This window comes from Equus caballus, chromosome 9 (assembly GCF_041296265.1).
Source record: "Equus caballus isolate H_3958 breed thoroughbred chromosome 9, TB-T2T, whole genome shotgun sequence".
Classification (NCBI taxonomy): Eukaryota; Metazoa; Chordata; class Mammalia; order Perissodactyla; family Equidae; genus Equus; species Equus caballus.
In genome coordinates this window covers 89,386,918-89,407,974 of record NC_091692.1, presented here as the reverse complement: position 1 = coordinate 89,407,974, position 21,057 = coordinate 89,386,918, and the positions used below count along the sequence as shown (strand labels likewise).

The 21,057-nt window shown below is 56.9% G+C and overlaps 1 protein-coding gene across 8 annotated transcripts in view; it reads left to right on the top strand.

Moving 5' to 3' along the window:
* Positions 1-20,782, top strand: part of ST3GAL1 (ST3 beta-galactoside alpha-2,3-sialyltransferase 1) — an 87,971-nt gene extending 67,189 nt beyond the window's left edge. For 5 of the 8 annotated variants that reach the window (XM_070221853.1, XM_023648992.2, XM_070221855.1 and 2 more), the window contains 6 exons: positions 3,547-4,428; positions 10,146-10,342; positions 11,366-11,545; positions 12,796-12,841; positions 14,242-14,361; positions 16,283-20,782. In XM_070221853.1, the coding sequence (XP_070077954.1) occupies positions 4,117-4,428; positions 10,146-10,342; positions 11,366-11,545; positions 12,796-12,841; positions 14,242-14,361; positions 16,283-16,456 (1,029 nt within the window). In that variant the 5' untranslated portion in view covers positions 3,547-4,116 and the 3' untranslated portion in view covers positions 16,457-20,782. Of the gene's footprint in view, positions 1-3,546; positions 4,429-10,145; positions 10,343-11,365; positions 11,546-12,795; positions 12,842-14,241; positions 14,362-16,282 lie in introns of those variants that run through there. The other 3 variants (XM_070221852.1, XM_070221851.1, XM_070221850.1) reach the window with 3 other exon arrangements.
* Positions 20,783-21,057: the final 275 nt, after the last annotated feature.

Genomic DNA, 21,057 nt, shown 5'->3' with positions numbered 1-21,057 from the left:
CTGACATGTGTCAACCGTGTGCTGGTGACCCCGCCAGGCTGTCACACACACGGTCTCCGTGCCTCCTCCAGGGTTCCAGCGTGTGGCCGTGAGATGCCGGCCACTCTGCAGACGGGACCGGGAGCCTTGTCCCCTCGCCTCCGTCTCCTCTCCTCTTTGCTTTGGGGAGACGTGGCCGGCCTCCCTCACCGCACTCTTCGCACACAAAGATATCTGACCCGTGGCGCCTCGGCCTGGGTTCCATTGCGTCCCCACGTTTTCCCGGCTGCATCGCTCACAGCGTATGGGGAAGTCACGCGTTCCTCCTTTCTTCCCCGCAGCTGGGGAAGTGGTGGAGGAGGCTTTTTGCTTTTCCATTCAGTTTTTTCCAGGGCTTTCCAAAGTGCTAATTGATACAGCCCAGGAGCCCCTCGGGGTAGGTGGGATTCCCACCGAGCACGCTGGCCCTGGAGGTGTCGCTCCCAGACGTGCCAGATGGACGGGAGGAGTGTGTCACCGCCACCTCGCTCCTGCCGCTCAGCCTCGCCCTCTGTCCCAACTCTCACCCCACCCCCAGCATCAGCTTAGAACATTCCCGCCGCTCTCAGGGAGCCAGGACGTGGCAGGGCGCCTAAACCTCAGTTCAGAACTTTCTTTGATCCCAGCAGCTCAACAGTCACCTATTGGAGTGACCTTGTCTGCCCTTGGCATCAGGGTACAGAGTCAGAAGGACATCAAGGTCCCTGCTCATTGCAAAGAAAATGTAGTGGGACCGTGTCACTCCTCTGCTCAGACCCTCCAGCTGGTCTCCTTGTCACTCAGAGAAAACTTAGTCTTCATAGTGGCTTCCACAGCCCCCAGCTCTCCACCCCACCCACGTACGTGCCTGCTCCTCTCTGATCCCATAACCTGCTCCTTTCCACGCTGATCTGGGCAGACCAGCCTCCTTTCTCCCAAAGGCACCAGGGCCTTGTAGGTGTCTGGGAAGCTCCCGCCCGTGAATCTTTCGTGCTGTATCCCAGCCACCTAGCACAGAACCTGGCAAACAGAGGCCCCAGCAAATGGGTAATGAGTAATATCGAAGGAATGGACACACCTTGCTCGGTTGATGGCCCCCAGAAGTGAACAGAATCTGTGTTATTTTTCAGCCCCATTTTCCAGTTGAAGGAATGGTTCAGAGAGGGTGGGTAACTTGTTCACAGTCGCACAGCAAGTGGGTGATACAGCCTGGTGAGGATCAGAATCTTCCAACTCTTAGTCTGTGCTTTCTTGCTCAGATCTCTCCTCTGAATCGTTGGCCCTTGCCTTTCCCTTCGTTCCCTTCTGCGTCCCTTCATGCCACGTATGTGCCAGGGGATGGGGCCCTAGCAATGAGTGAGGCTGAGTTTCTATCCTCACAGAGCTCCCAGCCCAGGGAGGAGACAGATGAGTGAGTAAACAGCACAGGCAGTGTCGAGCCAGGGCACTGCGGGAGCCAGGAGAGGCCCCTCCTGGTGCGAGGAGTGGGCAGGCCTTCCTCCAGGAGTCAGCGCCAGCTAAGCTCTGAAGAATGAGTAAGAGCCAAGCAGTGTGGGGTGGATTTTCTGGACAGTGGGGATAGTCTGGGCAGAAGCCCAGAGGCAGAAGCAACTGTGACCTCTCTGGGTCAGTCATGTTGCTTCAAGTTACAGGTAATCTGCTTTACACAATAAAGGGGATTTATTCTCTCATGTCACTGAAAAGTCAAGGTGTAGGGTGAGCTGCAGGTATGGCTAGATCAGGGCGTTAGCACCATTTGTCTGGGCCATGTTCAGCTCTCAGCTCTTCCCCATAAGCTACCAAAATGACCAGCATGACCCTGACTTCCACATCCAAACATCAAACCAGCTAGAGACAAAGAAAGTTTCTTGCCTCCCTTCCAAAGCCAGGGGCCTCATTCTGATTTGATGAATTAGGACACATACCCATCCCTGGACCAATTACTGTGGTAAGAGGAGGGGGAACACTGTGCAGGCCAAATTAAATCAGAGCCTGCCCTTGAAGACAGGCAAGTTAATGGAACTCAAATGCCAGAGCTGCTTTGGATAGAGGGGCAGGGGCGGCTGGAAGGGACAGCTGTGGACACCAGTAGGTTCTAAACACAAGCCAGGCTAGTGTGAAAAGTGAAAAATGGAGCAGTGGGCAAATCAAAATGACCTCGCCCCCGGAGCCAAGGAAGCTGCAGGGGGTTGCACCAAGCATGTCTTGAGCCCTAGAGGTCGCCAAGATGGCGCCGTGGATTTAATCTGATTTTCCAGCTGCCCCTCTTTCTACCAAAAGGTAATCAATCTCCCATCAGCTGCCACTTTCCTGGAAAAAATATGTCCTGCTCGTTGACAACCTGCATGTTGAGGATGGGGAGGAACTGATCAGATAGGTAGAGATGGGGGCACGTTCCTTGCAAAGACCGGAGTCACGGGCTCCGGGGCAGAGGGGTGACCACAATTGCACAGAAGGCCCGAGAAATCAGGAACGTCTGGGGACTTGTGTTATGAGCGTCTGAGGAGCCCCCGCCTCCTCTGTTTGATTCAATATACTCCCTTTCTCTGTATCCCTCCAACTATGGTCATCCTAAGACCAGTTCACAGACGGAAGTCACTTCCAGAGCACAGCCCTTCCCCCCTTCCTGGTGCCCCGTGCCTCCAGGAGCACGGAATCAGAGCATTGCAGGCGTGCGTCCACATTCCGCCTCCTCCTTCCCCATGACCGTGGGCAAGTCATTGAAATCTCAGTTTCTTCCAAGGGCAAAATGGGAACTCTCTATCTAGCTGGCAATATACTTTGAGGATTATCTAAGGAAATAGATAATTAGGAATGTACGATCGTGTCCGGCTTTTCGTGGATCATCCAAGAACATTCATTCATTCAGTACACTGAAAAAGGAAAATTAAGGTTTTGCAATTGCCTAACAGATACCGGAAGCTCAGCATATCTCAGTTTATCTTATCTTCATAGCCATTCTGTAAGTGGGGATATGATCATCCCATTTTACAGAAAAGGAAACTGAAGGTCAGGAAGGTTGAGGAACTTTCCCAAGGCCACACAGCTGGTAAACCAGAACTTGAACCCGGGCCCTCTGAAGCCCACTCTGTGGGACCGAGGCTGATGGGCAGAGCCTGAATGCCAGGGTAAGTGGACGGCCTGGGCCAGGTACCATGCACACCATGTTTCTTGTTGAAATTCAGAATCCAAAAGAGTGAAGGTGAGGAAAAGCGGCCTGTATTAGCAGTCGGTGGGCAGTGCTCCGTGCGCATCGTTGACTCAGTTCACGCACTTTGGCTGAATGCTTAAATGTCCTAGGTTCTGGCTGCAGGAAAGATGGGTGGGACACCCGTGTGCCTTAGCAACCTTGCAGAATAGACGCTAACATCCCATTGTTTGCAAGCACACGCCGAGGCTCCAGAGGGCATAGAGATTGCCCACCACGTCTGCTTGACCATGGAATGGAAGATAATGGAATTCAGCCTGGAGGAGGTGGGGAGAGAGAAATATTTTTTTATAACAAGGTAATAGAATGTCATCCTGTTTTCTTCCTCCTTTTCCATGCAGATGACAGACAACCCTCAGTGCCTTCATCAAGCCGGCTGTGTAACCGCCACATCTCTGGTGACAGCATCGGAAAGACCGAGTTCTAATTAAGGGGCATCACACGCCATCCTTTCCGGAGGACGGTGGCCAAGACAGCTTCCCTTTATCCTGCGCTGTGACCCTCCCTTCGAGGTCCTCACCCCCAAGGGACCCTGGACTGTCACAAAGATTAATTACCCCTCAGCCTCTTTGGATGAGAAAGGAAATCACTGTTAAGTTTGATTAAAGCTTCATCAAGAGGCTGTTGAAGGATTGCTAACGAAGCAGGCTCCTTTATTTCCTGAAAAGACAAATTATACACAGGAAAAGCCAGCCCACATGAGTGGTCCCCTCAGCCTTTGACTGTCTCGGGGTGTCGTCGACACATCAGCGGAAGGGAAGTCGGCCGTGGCAGACCTTGAGGCCCCCACGCAGCCCCACCTTACCTTGGGATCGAGCCTCTCTCTCTGAGATCCTTCTGCATAGTCCGTCCTCAGTTAGTTGTGATTTCCTCCAGCCCATCCCCGGGAGGCCCCCAGCAGGGAAGCGGAAATGGCGACCCACAGGAGAAGGATCCTCAAAGTGCTCACCCTCCTCATCCTCTTCATCTTCCTCACCTCCTTCTTCCTGAACTACTCCCACACCGTGGTGACCACCGCCTGGTTCCCCAAGCAGATGGTCCTCGAGCTCTCGGAGAACTTCAAGAAGCTGGTACAGTATTCCCACAGGCCCTGCAGCTGCGCCCGCTGCATCGGCCAGCAGAAGGTCTCGTCCTGGTTCGATGAGAGGTTCAACCGGTCCATGCAGCCGTTGCTGACAGTGCAGAACGCCTTCCTGGAGGAAGACGCCTATAACTGGTGGCTGGTGAGAGCTGGGGCTGAGGGTGGGGCTGAGGGCGAGTAGGGGGGCGGATCCCGGCTGCAAAACGCTCGGCCCCAGTGTGCACCTGGGGCCCTGCCAGGCGCGTAGCAGGATTCAGAATACCGGTCATTCATTCATTCAACAACTATTTATTGAGGAGCTTCTATATGTAAGTCAGAGCAGGGGGATCTGTATTCGTTTCCTGTGTCTCTTGTAATGGATCATCACAAACTGGGTGACTGATAACAACAGACATGTATTCTCTCACAGATCTGGGGGCAGAGTCTGAAATCAAGGTGTTGGCGGGGTTGGTTCCTCCCGGAGGCTCCGAAAGAGAGTCTGTCCCATGTGTCTCCTAGCTCCTGAGGGTTGTGGCAGTCCTTCGAGTTCCTTGGCTTTTGGACGCATCCCTCCGGTTTCTGCCTCCATCTTCACAGAGCCCAGTGTCTCTGTCTGTCTGGCTGAGCCAGGCCAATGGAACCTTCATCCCTCCTTCCTCAGGGTTTCGGGAAACAGGAAGGCATGAGATTCGGGGCCCACAGCCGACCCAGTGGGCCTGAAGGAGTGTTAGGTGAGAACTGTGGGGTCCCGAGCTCCCATCCTGCCTCTAAGTTTCATATTCCCCGTTGGCCGATGGGCGTCAGTATCCCGGTTAGCGAAGGAGACAGAGCAGATGAAAGCTCTAGCAGGAATAAGAAGATGGGAGCAATCACTCCCGGGTCAGTTTACAAATTACCCACATGCCCCGCAAGCCAGGAGACTGAAGGCATCGGGCCACGTGGCTTCGGGAAAGGGCCCGTCCCTGGCTGGACCCACCGCCCTCCATCAGCCTGCCGACCCGGTGGCCTTCGCCTCCAGTCTCTGTCCCAGACACCAGGACGAGGGTCCCTTCTTCCCCCGATGTGAGACAAGCCACATAGCCTGTCGAATCCTCCTGTCTATTTACTCAAACTCAGGAAGCAGGTGATGGTGCCCAGGGGAGCGTTCTGAAGGCAGAGGCAGCCTGTGGCCTCCTGTCCCTGGTCTCTGTCCGCCCCCCGACAAGGGGCATCGTCCCCCCCCAACATCCGTGTGCTCAGTGCAGAAGTGTGCAATGTGGACTCCCATCCAATGCCAAGTGCCACTTCTGGCCAGGTCCTGGCCAAGCTTTCCAGGCGCTGCCCCCTCGCCTTCCCCACACCCCCAAGGGGACGTGAATATTTCATCACCTCCATTTTGCTCTTCCCAGGCTCACCTGGCTGGGGCGGGGCACGTTCGGATCACATTCTAGTTAAAGGACACCCTGGAGTCAGGCTGCAGTATGCAAACTGTCTTGGGGGCCCTCCCAATCCACTTCACCTCTCCAAGCCTCAGTCCTCTCATCTGTAAGATGGGTAGCTGACACCACGCATCTCATAGGACAGTCATGGGAAATAAATGAGAAAACGCCTCTAAAGCTCTTGGCACAGGGCCTGGCATGTAAGAACCACAGAAGGCCGGCTTCCACCTGTGACCAGTTCTCAACGCCCAGCACAAGTGCTCCCTAAGCAACTGCTGCCCAGCTCTGACTTGCCCACCCCACGCAGCGCCTGGCACCTGATGGGGGCCCAGTGGTGATGGGTAGAATGAATGAATGAACGAATGGTGTCAACCCTGGCAGAGGTCACTCATTCATTCAGCAAACATTTGTCGAGCAGATACTGTGTGTTATGCCTGTGCTTGCTGTTCCCATGTTGAGGGGGCCAGACACACAAGCCACCAGCATCTGGATCATAGTAAGGCCTGTGATGAGGGGCCAGTGGTCCTAAATACGTGGGTAAGGCCCCCCAGAAGATGCTGCATTGCGAGCTGGCCCAGGAGGAGCAAGTTCACCAGGCAGAGAAGGAAGGGAGGGCGGGAAGGAGAGTGAACCTCTCGCCAGCACGCTCAGGGGGCCCAACATGGGGTATGGAAGGCCAGCCATCATGCCTCAAGGCGGAACAGAGTCTGTGCTCCAGTTCTCACCTCAGAGCTCCCGTGGGATCGGGTGGAAGAGCAGGTGCAGGAGTGAAGCGCCTTCTCCCGGGCCGTGCTCTGAGCTCCAGCATGCCTCCTCCATAAACTGGGCGCCCCGACGCCCCACTCGCCTCCCGCTGGTCCCAGCCTGCTGACATGATGGAGACTGCCTCCCTCTCCCGCTCCCCCCATCCCTCTGCAGACAGCGCCGCCCCATGTGCCTGCATCCCTGTCTCAGCCTCTGCTTCCAAGTGCTGCCCTAAGATGCTGCTTCCTCAAGGAGCCCGGAGGGCCAGTCGGCAGGCCCTTGTTGAGCGCCGATTGTACACAAAGAAACATCCCTGGAAACTAGTCAGGAAGACTGAGGGAGAGAGGGCATCTTAGAACTTGTCACCTTTCTCTCCTGTGTGTGTGTCAGCCTCAGCCGGCCTGTAGGACCTTCACTGTCATTTACAAAAGGCAGAGAAATCAGACTTTTCCTTCCCAGGGGAGACAGGGACATAGCATTGACCTGCCCCTGCTACCCCGGCTGGTGAGTGATGCTCTGGGATTCTAAGCCGCAGACACACAACTCAGTTTTCCCACCCATGTTGTACTGGGCTCTGCCATGGGTTGATGTGTTGATGTGCTCACCCCGTGGCCCAGACCCTTGCTCTGGGCCTCAGGCTCCCCTTCTGCCAACAAAGGACCGGAACAGATCCAAGACTCCGCAGCGTGTGGCCCACAGTGTGATTCTAGGTGATACGAGGGCAGGTCATTCTGGAACATCGCATCACAAGCAAGGAAGTAATTCAGGCCTTCATTCTCTTTCCATCTTTGCGGCGCAAGGATTTTAATTGGGCCTGATGTTTCACTGTGCTCCTCTCTAACACCTGTCAATCTTCCTGCCGACAGAGAGGTCTGCTCGCCGGCGCGAGCAACAGGATGGAGCTGGGATCAAGTAGCGTCGTTTTGTTTTCATCGTGTCATACAATTATTTTTTTACTTCTGCCAGGTAACCGTTACTTTCCACTAGTGGTAGAGATGTGAATTTCCTTTGAAAATAAACTTAACTTTTTTTCTAAAGTGAGTCACTAAAGAAGAGAAAGTCAATAATCGCCGGGCCAGGCAGCAAGTTGATGCTGTGCTGTGCTCCCAACACATGTATCTTGCCAGCCTTGAGTCCTCCAGCCCCCGGGCCTCTGAGGCAAAGCATGCACACCTGTCACATAGTAGGTGCACAGTAAAGCTTGTCGGGCACTGGATGAAAGAATGCCATGTCACTCCTTGATCCACCATACCGGGTCACGCTCTCCTGAGGTGATGACACAAACGGAGGGCTTTCTCTGGTCCTGAGCACGTCTTCACAATGTTGGGGTGCACAGGGGCCTTCCTGGGCAGGGAACTCCAGGAGTTTCCTGCAGAGGAGCTTGGCTTGGCTACGGCCGTGGGCCCCAGGGGTTCACAGAGGAGTTCGTCCCTGAACCACCAGCAGCCACGTGGCCTGGGTGCTGTTAGAGATGCAGAACCTTGGGCCCAGCCAAGCCTCACTGAGTCAGGTCCACCCCTTAGCAAGATCCTGGGTGGTCACGCATTCAGGAGCGTGGAGCAGCCCCAGGAGATCCTACAGAAGCACATGCTGGGGGCCGGCCCCGTGGCCAAGTGGTTAAGTTTGTGCGCTCTGCTTCTGTGGCCCAGGGTTTTGCAGGTTTGGATCCCGGGCACAGACACAGCACCACTCATCGGGCCATGCCGAGGCGGCGTCCCACATGTCACAACCAAAAGGACTTGCAACTAGAATATACAACTACGTACTGGGGGGTTTGGGTGAGAAGAAGAAACAGTGGCATTAAATACATTTCACCCTGTTGTGTAACCATCACCACTATCTGTACTCAGTATTTTTTCATCGACCCCAACAAAAACCCCACACCCAGTAAACCCTGTCTCCCCCTGACCACTCCGCCCAGCCCCTGGCAACCTCCATTTTACCTTCTGTGTCGATAAATTTGACGATTCCAGCTACGCCATCTAAGTGGAATCGTGCAATAGTTATCCTTCTGTGTTGGGCTTATTTCGCTGAGCATATGGTCCATCACTTGTAGCAGAGATCCAGATGCCCTTCTTTTTGATGAGTGACTGATATCCCATTGTACGTACGTTCTACATTCTGTTTATCCCTTCATCCCTCAATGGACACTTGGGTGCTTTGACCTTTCTTTTGGCTGTTGGGAATAATGTTGCTGTGAACATGGGTGCTTAATGCTTAGGGGTGGAAATCCTGGGTCATATGGTAGTTCTATGTTTCACCTTTTGAGAACCCATCAAACTGTTTTCCCCAGTGGCCACGCCATTTTACATTCCCACCAGCAACGCACGAGGCTTCCAGATCCTCCACGTCCGCACCAACACGTGTTCTTTTCCCTTTTTTTAATTCTAACCATCCCGGTGCGAAGTCTTGTCTGTGGTCCTGATGTTGTTGCCTGCGGCTTCCCCGTGGCAGGTGCAGTGTCTTATGCTAGAGGAGATGCTAGACGGTTTTAACGAGAGGAGCCATCCGGGTCTCCTTGGTGTGCCTCTGCTTTGGGGACCCTGATTCCTTCCATCCCAGGTGGGGACCGGATGCCCCGGGATCTCCCTACACACACTCTGGTCACTAATCTCCTAGACAATGGCCAAAGCAAATGCTAGCCTCTTCTTTCTCTCCGAGCCACTCCCCTGTCCCTGGAGCTGGGAGTGAGTGGTGGGACTCCCTATAGCCACCTCCCTACCTCCAAACCCCGGATGGGGCTTTCCGAAGGTCAAGGGTCCAGGAATCTGGGTCAGGGGTGGTATTGTGGGAGAAGCTTTAAGGCAGGTTTCTAAAAGCCTGGGTTCAGATCCTGGTTTGGATTTGGGACACCTGGCTCCACCAGTGTGGGCCTTCCTCATGTACAGTTGAAGTGACACAACACTGTGGTGTGGTGACAGAGTCAGACGGAGGACTTCTTAGGAAGTCTCTCCAGGTTTCACTCTGAATAGGGAAGTGAGCTGCGTCACCAGGCGTCACTGTGCCATATGGCCGAGCTCCACCTGACGCAGTGGGAGGGCGTGTCCAAGGAGGGTGTCACTAGGGTGACTGACTCATCTCCCTTTTAGCACCGGAAGTCCTGCCTCCAGGGAAACCCCTCCGACCTAGGCCAACCAAAATGGCTGGTCACTTTCAGGATAAAACCAGCCTTCGCCCCTGCCGGGCGTCAGGGAGGTCCTGGGGCAACTGCCCCTGCAGCTGGGTCTTAGAGGATGAAGACAATTTGCTAGGCAGACATCGGAGGCCTTGATGCATCCAGCACAGGGCTGATTCTGCGGCTGGAGCCCAGTGCTCCTGGGGCTGGCGGAGCCAAGGGGCGGGAGGGTGAGGGGAGCAGAGGCAGGGGAGGAAGGCACGGAGTGTCACCTGACCCTTCTCTCACGTGTCTTACTCAGATCAGCCAGGCTGATTATCTCAAGTGGCCGGAGCCGTCCCTAGCATGTAATAGGTGCTCAGTAAACCTTTGCAGAATGAATGAATGGTCCCTTTCCTTCCCATCTCCCTGAGTGATCCTGCAAGGGGAGGTGGCTGTCGGAGCCTCCTCCACCTCCAGGTGCCCAGCACAGAGAAGGGTACACAGGAGGAGCCCAGTGAGCAAGAGATGGGGGCTCAGGGCCCAGCAGCAGGGTGGCAGAGCCTCCCCAGCCAGAGGGAGCACAGCCAGGCTGACCTGTCCCCTTCCATCTTGTGCCCACAGAGGCTCCAGCGGGAGAAGGAGCCCAGTAACCTCAACGACACCATCAAGGAGCTGTTCCGAGTGGTGCCTGGGAATGTGGACCCCCTGCTGGGGAAGAGGTCGGTGGGCTGCCGGCGCTGTGCCGTCGTGGGCAACTCAGGCAACCTGAAGGAGTCGTCGTACGGGCCGCAGATAGACAGTCACGACTTCGTGCTCAGGTGAGTGCCCGCACCCTCGTCCCAAGCTCACCACGCTGCGCCCAGGGGCCCCTTGGCGTCGCAGCAGACATCTTGGCTCAGGGTCAGAAGGTCAAGGTCCCAGTCCTGGTGAGCCCAGACTTACCCGGGGACCCCAGGCCCCTCAGTGCCCCTCTGTGCCTCAGTCTCCCTCTCCGTGCATTGCAGGATGGAGACGGACTAGCAGAGAGGAAGCCACGCATGGGAGGTACCCAGTGGGCCAGATGCTTGGCATCGAGAGGCCGGGCGAGAGGGCAAGATTAATTCGAAGACTCTTGCTTCCTCTTTAAAGTTCATCCCCATATCACAATCTAGGCCATAATATAACTGTACACTTTTAACCTAAAACCTATTTCCCTGTCACTCAGTAAAGTAGATATTCCGGGACGATGTCCCACGTCTCTCCGGGGTTCCTTGTCATCTCTACCACACCACTTACCCGACTCAGGGGCCCGAGTGCCCTAGCGTGAGAAGGACGAGCGGCCGTGGGGCTGACGACCCCCTGGACGCCTTCTCGAATGGTCTCCTGTTTCTGGGATCTCTGACTTTATGTCCTCAGACCACTCCCCTGGCCTCTCGGAGTCTCAGTGTGCCTGGTGTCCAGTGGGAATGCCACGGTGACTGGAAAGAGTCAGGTTTGGGGTCAGACAGACCTGAGGTCAAAGCTGCCACTCAGTAGCTGTTTATCCCGGGACAAATTCTTTGTGCTCAGATTCCTTCGACCATAAAATACCTACTGGACTCAGTTATCAATAAGGTTTAATGAGACGTGTCACTTGGCCACAGCAGTGCTTTGCACATAGTAGGTCTCGGTGGTGGCCGTGGTTAGGCTCGCTTGACATCATAAACTGGAAAGCCTTTGAACTCGTGCCAGATTGCCTCCATTGTACAGACGAGGAAATGGGGCCTGGTGGAGTAGGGACCGCACCTGAGGCACCCCGCAGGCTGCGGAGCTAAAGGTGCCAGGCGATGCAAGGCGTGTCCTTCTCTCTCATCTCCTCCCAGGATGAACAAGGCCCCCACAGCGGGGTTTGAGGCCTACGTGGGGAGCAAGACCACCCACCACCTCGTGTACCCTGAGAGCTTCCGGGAGCTGGGGGAGAACGTCAGCATGGTCCTGGTTCCCTTCAAGACCACCGACCTGGAGTGGGTGGTCAGCGCCACCACCACGGGCACCATCTCCCAGTAAGTCCCCTGGGGGCATCTGGATGGATGCTCCATTGACTTGCCTGTGGCTGCCCCTGCTCCCTGTGCGATGCCTCCCGCCCCTGCCGTATGGTTCCCTGCTCCCCCCACAGCCCCTGCTCCTCCCGGCTTCCTCCTGGAGTGATGGGCGCCTCCCCACCCTCCGCCTCTGCCTGGCCCCTTTCCTCCATTTCTCTTAGCACATCTGAGCATCTGCCTTCCTCCCCCGATGACTCCCGAGCAGACCTCCAATTTGTGCTTCCCCAAACCCTAGAAACTGCTCGGGAGGGGGGCTCCCCAGAAAGGACTCAGCACATCTGGGTTCTGACCCTTTCCTCGTCTCTGCAGTGCTCCCCACTGAGGACAGCCGCCTGCCTTCAAACCGTCCAGATGGCCCTGCGTGGGCCGGGGCAGGCGGGGGCCGGGGCATGGAGGCCGTGAGCTCCGCATCTCCCTGTGCCGCCTGGAGGGGGCCTCGCGTCTCCTGAGCGCCCGCCGTGTCCGGGGCACCCCTCTCGGCGTCAGCACGTGTGGTCGCTCATTCTCCCGATGGCCACTGTTGCCCCCATTCTCCCAGGGAGGACCCTGAGGCCTGTCCTTCCCCAGGGGAACTGCACAGAGCCAGGCTCACCCCCGGGGCCGATTCCTGAGCCCTTACTCTTCCTGAAGAGAAGTGGCCCCAAGCCTCCTTGTTAGGCAGCCTGAGGGATGGGGGCACAGGAAGCTGGGGGGCTGTGCTCTCGGGAGGGGCAGTGAGGGAAGCAGGTGGGGCGGAGGAGGAGTGGGGCGGGGCCTGGGCTCGGCGCCCCTCCCCTGCCCAGTCCCCCCAACTGGGGGGCGTGAACTGCCCCGACTAGATCCTACATGAGGCCAGGTGGCCGGGCACTCACGCCTTCACCTCGGTGAGGGTGTATGACCTTGCAGACGAAAAGGGGGCCCAGGGGGTCTCGTGAGCCCGCACCCGGCAGTGGGGCTGGGGCTCTGGCCTTGCTGCGCTCCTTCAGGCTGTGCAGAGGACGGGGGGCCAGTGTCCCTTTCTTCACTTTGCTGGGAGAAGGGGCCTCAAGCGGCGGAAAGTCCTGGAATTAGCCGAGACCGCCCTCTGGTGGCTATAAAGGGTGGCTGCTGCGGGAGGAGGTTTCCCAGGGAAAACGAGGGGCCTCCCCAGCTGCCCCACCCCGTCTTGGCGACACCCCACAGGGGCATGCAGGCCCCTCCCCACCTGACCACCTGCTCCTCTCCTCCTGCAGCACCTACGTGCCTGTGCCCGCGAAGATCAAGGTGAAACAGGACAAGGTGAGTCCCGGCTCAAGCCCTTGTCCCCTGAGCTCAGGCACATTTGTAAGGGTCCGCGCGATGACAGAGAGTGCTATCTCTCCCCTCTCGCTGGCGTCCGGCTGTGGGGAGCCCCGAGCCCCCAGGCTGGCGGAAGGTAGCCCCCACTGAGCTTCCCTGCTGGGGGGAATCCCATACGGGGAAAGTTTCTCCAGGTGGGGACCCCAGAGCAGCTGCATCCCCCGGGAGCTTGTATACATGAAGATCCTCCAGTCCACCCCAGACCCGCTGAATCAGAAGCCCTGGGCTTTTCCATGCCCTCCCGGGATGCTGACGCTGGCCGCAGTTTGAGACCCGCTGCTCTGGTGTGAGCTTCTCAAAGCCAGACCTTGCCTCCTGTGTCTCCTTATCTCCATCTTCCCCAGCGGGCCCTGGTATGGGATTGGCCAAGGCATGGGCAAAGGGCAGAAGGATGAAGGAAGTGAAGTGTCCGCTACACTGGTCCTTTGCACACACTATCATACTTAGATGGGGAGATCAGGTCAGAGAGGTCAAGTAAGTTGCTCAGGGACACACAGCAGTTCTCCATATGGGTGGAACTGAAGTTCTCCCCATGCCTCCAGCAGCTGCCTCTTGCATGGTGCTGTGCAGCCATGGGGAAGAAGCGGCATGTGAATCTATAGGGCGGGGCTGGTGGAAGGGAAAGTCTCCCAGAGATGCACTAGCTGGAGGCCGGGCTCAGAAAGGAACTGGGAGAGACCTGTATGATCCCCTGCTCAGGTCCCTTCCTAGACTTCTGGACATATACGCCCTCTGCTGCCTGAGAAGTCCCCTTCACTGTCCTCAGGCAGCTGTGGGCGGTGGAACCAAGACCAGGCCTGGCACCAGCACACCTCCCAGCTCAGTCTTCACAGGCTGTGTGACATTGAGCACGTTACCTAGCCTCTCTGAGCCTCGGTTTCCTCATCTGTAACACAAGGAGAGGGAAAGGTAGCACATAGGGTCATTTTTAAGGACTGAAGGTCATTCAGGCCTGTATCAGGGAGGACAGGTGGCTCAGTGCATGTGTGTGACAGGAGTATCCTTGTCCCCACTTCATGCTGTTCCCTGGAACCTCCATGTGCAGCCTCCTGTCTGGCTTCCTGGCCTCATTTGGTGGTTGTTCAGATGTCACCTTCTCACCCCAGGCTTTATCCCCTTTCTTTGCTCTTTGTTCTTTTCCAGCATCCTCTGTCTTCATGATTAAGGTTACTACTCATCTTTTCTCCCAATAACATAAGCCCTACAAGGCGGGGCCATTTTTCGGTTCTGCTCACTGCTGGGTCCCCCGTGCCCACAGCAGTGTGTGGCACCTAACGAGGGCTCGGGGCTGGGTATCCTTTGCCAACCGCCTCATTGTGGGCCACCCTCCCCTCCCACAGATCCTGATATACCACCCGGCCTTCATCAAGTACGTCTTCGACAACTGGCTGCAGGGCCACGGGCGGTACCCGTCCACCGGCATCCTCTCGGTCATCTTCTCCCTGCACATCTGTGACGAGGTGGGCCGCCCTCTCCCCTGTGCCCGCCCGGCCGCTGGGGGACGAGAGCTCCTCATTGCATGATCGCAAGACAGGGCTGAGGGCGTGGGAGTCAGGCTGACCTCAGACCTCTCTCCAGGCCCCAGCCTAGCCTGTCTCTTCCAGAAGCTCAGATTCCTTATCTCTGCAGAGGGGCCTCCAAGGCCTCTCTCATCGGGTGTTAGAAGGAGCAGCAGGGTTCTAGGAGAATGTTCTCGGGAGCAAGAGTTCTGGCTCATTCTGTGTGAGCTCCCAAGGCAGAGCCAGGACCAAGGGGTGGCAGCTCAGATCTGGGGGCAAAATAAAGGAGGAGACTGTCGTAGGGAAGCTGTCAAGGCTGCAGGTTGGACGCGGGTGTTCATTTGCATCATCTATGGCACCGAACCCCGGCACCCAGGCCACACCGTAGCCCACTTTCACCAGGATTTCTGAGAGTAGGAGCTGTGCCCCAGGGGTTCCAGTATTCAGCGAGATTGAGAACCTGTGGTCTTGGCAAGCAGGCACTTCCCATCATGCACTGGCCTAACCATCCACCAGCCTGGGCCCGGTGTCCATCCATGACCTGGGGTGCTTGCTGCCACCCTGGCCAGAGGGGCAGGAGGGGGGCCACAGTGCCCACCCCCCCTTCCTCCCTGGCTCGGGGTTCAGGGGGGCACGCAATGTCCCTTCTTGTCACATGCAGCCCCCCTCCTGGCTCATGGTTGGACATCTCAGGGAGAGGTCCAGACGGTGGCAATGCAAGCCCATCCCCTCTGCCTCGGTTGTTCTGTCACCAGCCCCCCGTCTCTTCAGCCAGAAACCTGGGCATCCGTCCCAGAAACCATATCTCCCTATCGTCTCCACCCCCACCCCCAGCCTGCTGGTCACAGACGCGTGGGGTTCTGCCTCAGAAACCCTGCTCCCGTCTCTTCCTTCCTGCTCTGGGGCGGGCCCGTGTCCATGCTGACCTTGACTGCAAAGGCTGCCCCTGCCACAGAGCTGTCTTCGGCCCCTGTAGGTGCCCCCGCTCAGCAGCCTAGGTCACATTCCCTCACCCTGACAGCCCCTCCCGTGTGTCTTCTTGGCCTCTTCTGCTCATTTTCCCAGACCCAATTCAAATGTCACCTGCCCGGACGAGCTCTCTCTGACCGCTCCGGTCATCGGCCCCTCCCTCTTCCGTGCTGCGGGAGCCCTGACATTAGCCCCTGGCCCTCATAGACCACTGTGCTTGTCGTGAGTTGTAAGCACCCAGGGCTGAGATGCGACCCCTAATTTGCCACCGGTGGTGCCTGACGAAGGTCAGCCTGCACTCTGACGTGTTCAGCCAGTGCTTGGCACAGACTGAGTGCTCCGTAAAGGCTTGTCATGTGTAAGGAAGGCCCTTCGCCCAGTGGCCAGTGGGGCCCCTGGACCAGAAGCATGTTAGCCTAAGCAAAGAAGAGCTGAGCACCTGGCACCTGCCCCACGGTGGTGGGTACTCTTGGCCCCATTTTCCAGACGAGGAAAGCGAGGCTCAGAGAAGCGCTTTGGCGGCACCCGCGGGGTCTACAGCAAGTGGCAGGGCCAGGATCGGGCCGGCCTGCTGGGCTTCACCGCCCTGCCATCCACTCCACCCCCTCCCTCCCTCCCTAGCCCCTCAAGCCTTGGAGAAGAGGTCGTCCCTGCCCCAGAGGCTAGACCCAGCACCCTCAGGGCCACCCACATGCAGCAGCCTCCCACTGTGCTTTCTGGCACTGGAGCACACTTTTACTTAACTCGCTTTGGCCTCACTAAGCCACTGGGCATCCCAGGACCCTAGAGAAGGGTCAGTCTGTAGGGGTCCCTGGGGGTGGCAATTACAGATTCGGGCAGGCCCGCAGGCTCCTTTCTTAGAGGTTCTGCGTGCGGTCCTCTGTCTGGATCTCACCGTCGCTCTGCCCTGCAGGTGGACTTGTACGGCTTCGGGGCAGACAGCAGAGGGAACTGGCACCATTACTGGGAGAACAACCCATCGGCGGGGGCTTTTCGCAAGACTGGGGTGCACGATGGGGACTTCGAGTCCAACGTGACGGCCACCTTGGCGTCCATTGACAAGATCCGAATATTCAAGGGGAGATGACACTGCTGACACACCAGAGCGCGCCTCTCGAGGGCCAGCCCCAGCCTCTCGCCGGAGCCGTCCCGTCCCGGGAACTTCAAGGGCCAGCCTCAGGGGTGTGCCTGGGTGCCCCTTGCAGCCTCTTGCACCCCGACATTTGGCAGCATCTACTCAGCAAGGTCGCCGGGCCCCACCAGGGCTACAGAGCAAGTCTCAGAACTGGTCTCGGGAGGGGAGAAGCCCCTTGCTGCCGTCCCGGGCTGGGGGAGGCGGGGAGAAAGATGGAGAGGTCTAGTCTCCAAACGCTGAGGGATCGGGGGGTGCAGAGATGGAAGACTCTCATATTCCAAAGGAAAGGACGGCTTCCCAGGGGCGATGGTCCTGGCTGACACTCAGATTCTCACAGGGATGTTTCTGAGTGAGGACCACCTCCAGGACAGAGCCACGTTGGGCAACGTAGGCACTGGCGCGAGGTGACACCTTTCTTTGTACGATGCCTGCCCTCTCTCTCCCTTGGCGTGACAACCCTGTCTCCCCTTTCTTCCCGAAACTTATTTATGGTGGCCAGGAGCGGCACCCCACCCCGAACGTCTTCGTAGACCCTTGGCAAGGTGTTTCTGACTCCAGCAGATGTCTTCCCATGCTGACATTCCCTCGAGTAATCAATCTTTGTGGTTATACTTACGGCTGAGAGCAGGCCTGACTATTTCTACGTGCCTTTGTATTGGGGGGAGAGATGCACGCATTGGCTGAAATGAGGCACAAGCCCCCACTCAGGAAAGAGGACCCCCAGCAACAGCCCCCCATGGCTCCATAGCTGGGGGCATCTTTCCTCGTTTCCCGAGCCAGAGCCTGAGTTGGAACAAAGCTCGGAGGATACTCGCCGTGTCTGGAAGGTCACTCTCATTTCACAGACTGTTGGAGTCGGCGCCCTTCCGAGGCCACCCAGAGCACCTCCAGCAGCCCGCATTTCCCCCAAGGGCCCGAGCTTCGGGCCAAGTGCCTGCTGGCCACCTGCGCAGTGTCCTGGCGGTCGTGGGGCCGTCGTAGGAAGGTGGCCGTCAGAGCAGGAGATGTCATACCTCATCTTCTCACTGCCCGCTGCTCTTCCTTCCTCATCAGCCTTCCTGATTATTTATTGATTTTTTTTTTTAAATTCAGCTGACATCATGTGCACTTTGTGGCTCATCGCTGGTCCTGGTGTTTTAATTCAGCTTGCTCTTGCCTCACCCAGCAGCTGGGGAGTGGGGAGCTTAAAGTGAGGTTTGTGGGGATCCTCAGACTTGGGGTTTTGGGGTATCTAGGGCCCGGGGGCTCACTGGGGGGCAGATCCTGGGGTGTCAGCTTGGTTTGCAGAATGCTTTGAACTCCCTTCCCTTCAAGCCTCCCTTCCTTCTTTCTCATTGTCGATTTGGATCAAGTCTCAGGTTAGGAATCTCCAAAACTCAGCGGAACCCGCTTGGGGCCGGGTGGGGAGTGGAGTCACAGGCACAGGAGGATAGTGATTGTTGGCTCCATGACTGACATTTAATCAGAAAAGCCCCTGTTCCTGTTGAGAGCATTTCCTAAAAGGCCACTGCTGCTTTGGGGACGGGTGACAGCTTCCTGGTGGAACGTGACAGATGTCAGTCTCGGAACCAAGGGGCCCACCTCCTCCCCTCCCCCAAGTGCTCCAGCAAGTCCTGCCCTCCCCAGCCTCAGTTTCTCCCTCTGCAAATGGGGAGGGAGGAATTATGGGAGCTCAGGGGTCACTGATGGCATCATGCAAATCAAAGGGGCCCCAGATATTGCATGCCACATCTGCTTTTTTTCCCCCAAGTCTGTGCATCTGAGCATTTTCCTGGGGACTGGTGCCGTAGCTTTTATTAGATTCTCAAAGATTTAGAATCCAGAAAGTGTTTTTTTTTAAAAAAAAATGTGCCGGCTTTAAAATCCGTCAAAACTTAAGCTTCTCTTGACTGATCAAGGCTTGTCAGTCGCTATGAGGTCACCATAAATCCTCGGAGCCCAGAGCTCAGGGCCGTCCTTGACGGAGGAACTCAGCGTGCATCTGCGCCCTGGCTGGTTGGTCCCAGGAACACATCTTGAGAAAAACGGACACCGAGACGGGGAGCAGCGGGGACTCCTGAGTTCTTCCCCTCTCCTGCGAGCTGAGTCTGTTCAGGGATGTCGGGCTCAGAGTGAGCAATCTGCTTCTGGGCTTTGTCAGGCCAGAGCAGGTCCACAAAGGGAGAACCTGTCCACGGCGGAGCTGCACGCCCCCCGGGGCTACCATCTGGTTCCCGTCCCATCTCTCCCTCCCTTGCACTAGGCTGTCCATGCTGGGAGATGTCTCCCAGCCTGCAGAATCCAGCTCTCCCATTTTGCAGAAAAATGTGGCCCCGGGAAGGGAAGTGACTTGGAAGAGTGACCCGATCGTGGCAGACAGCACAAGTCAAATAGGTTCTGGCAATAGGACGATGTGACTGGCTCCGTGTTGAAAATGTCTGGAGGTGGGCTTTCCCAGCTGGGCTCCATCCAGCATCTCCAAGAGCTGTAACCGGGTGTGGGTGTCTGGCTCTGCCTCTCAGCTCTGCACTTCCTCCCGGCAAGCTGTAGCCCCTGCCACGTCATACCATCTCTCCGGTGGAGGAGACGACCCTGCTCTTTGCCCGGGCCCCAGCGGACGTCTCACTGGCTCGGCAATGGACACTCACCTGAATAAGAGCTGTCACCGTGGCTGGGATTAAATGCATCGATTGGTTTAAGCCAGCTGGGGCCCATCCCTGGGTAAGGGTGGCTGAGAATCGGACAAGAGTGTTTCCCGCAGGGCGTGCCATGGGCAGGAGAACAGATGTGGACAGGCCTTCCCCTGTCCAGCACACCCAGTGGCAGGGAGCAGAGAGTCCCTGCCCACAGTCTCAGCAACAAGAGCTCCCAGCAGCGTCGCAGCCTTCGGTGGCCCCCGAGTGAGCCAGGAGGCTGATTTTCTTAAGGTGGAGCCACCTGCAGCAAAGCCAGCACCTGCACCCACATCCCCCTGGAGCCCTGCCCTCGCCCACCTGCTAGGGGAGAAAGGAGGGCGGATTTGTAGCCTCTGACTCCCGGATCCATCGGGAGCAGAGAAGAACGTTCTTAAATTGATGCCTTTTGGACCTCTGGCTTCGTGAGGTATCGTCCAGCAAGCCACATGGGCTGGGCCTAGAGGGAGCAGCCAGAGCCAAGAGAATAGGACCTAAAATACAGAAGCCAGACGGGAAGGTGGAGAGGGCAGTTCTGGTAGCGAGAGGCTTGATGGCATCCCAGTGTCTGCTGCAGCCGGAAGGGGCTGCGAGAGGCTCATTCTACCTCGACGTGGACTGGGCCTCTGGTCCAGGGTGGGATGGAATCCCAGGGAATGTTCAGAGCTGTGAGGTTTGCTTTAACTCTTCTCTTCAAGGCAGCCTGAACACAAAGGAAAATGGAAAACCGAGAGAACTCACGGTTCCTCACGTGAGGATGATCGAAAATGCTTTCTCCAGGGACGGCCACGCCCTGAGTGGCCGCTGTCCAGGGAAAGAGGGCTGGATGCTGGCCACGTGCCGCCAGGAACCAGCCACTGTCCTCGCCTTTCCAAAGAGCTCGCTGCTCTTACTGGGTTTGTGGCCATCCTCCCCTGTGGTCTGGGCTAACAGGTTTTCCAGATGGCATCAGCTTTCCTCCTCTTGTTTGTGATAAAACATCAGCTCTCCTGCCCCTGGGGCACAACGTGACACCTCTGTGCAAAGAAACGAAGAAGAACGTCGGAGGACCAGCAGAGACGGGCGTCTCAGTTTGTCAACATCAGGGCATCAGCAAGGTTTTTCATAGCAAAAGAGCGCCCCGTTTCCTCCAAACCGCCAGTCTGCTTCCCGCCTCCTGTTTTCCCTCCCAGCCCATCAGAGGTCTGTACTCCTGTTGAACTTGACCCCATTGCTTAGCTTCTCTCATAGTACAGAACTGCCACTCGTGGCCCCCCTGCCGATGGCTGGAGCCAGATGCCGGCTCTACCCGGGGTGTCAGGAGCCCCCGCCCCGTAGGAAGCCTGTGGGGCACAATCGCGTTAGCACGTCACTGAATTCACGTCCAAGCCAAAGTTTCCTGAGCACTTTCTCTTCTTTGCAATCGTGTTGGGTTGGTTGTTGGTGTTTGAAAATTTGCTTTCTTCCCCCCCACCCCGACCCCGCACCCCGTCCTCGCTCCGCGTCTTGCAGCCTAGCGTTAAGCTGGATGCGTTTTGAATGAAGTTACCCAGAGTCTGCCTTCCTGGGCCTCTGCTCTGTTTTATTTATTGTTGAACATTTCCAATGATCCGAATCAAGTGAATAAAAAAAGAGCTATTTTATTGTCTGGCTGTGTTGGTTGTTTTCCTAAGAGGGCCCTACGCTGGTGCTGCCCCTCGCTCTTTCCACTCGGGAGATCTTTTCAGACCTAAAATGGCGCAATGCCTCGCCTCCTGAGGGCCTCCTGGGTTAGTGTCCACCCTGACCAAGTGCCCGGAGGTTTAGGAGATGGGGAGTCAGCCTCTCCCCAAACGCAACTGTGTGACAGTGGTGAGTTCGCCTAACTTCTCTGAACCTCAGCGTCCTCCTCTGTCCGTGGATGCCACAGTACTGGCCATCAGA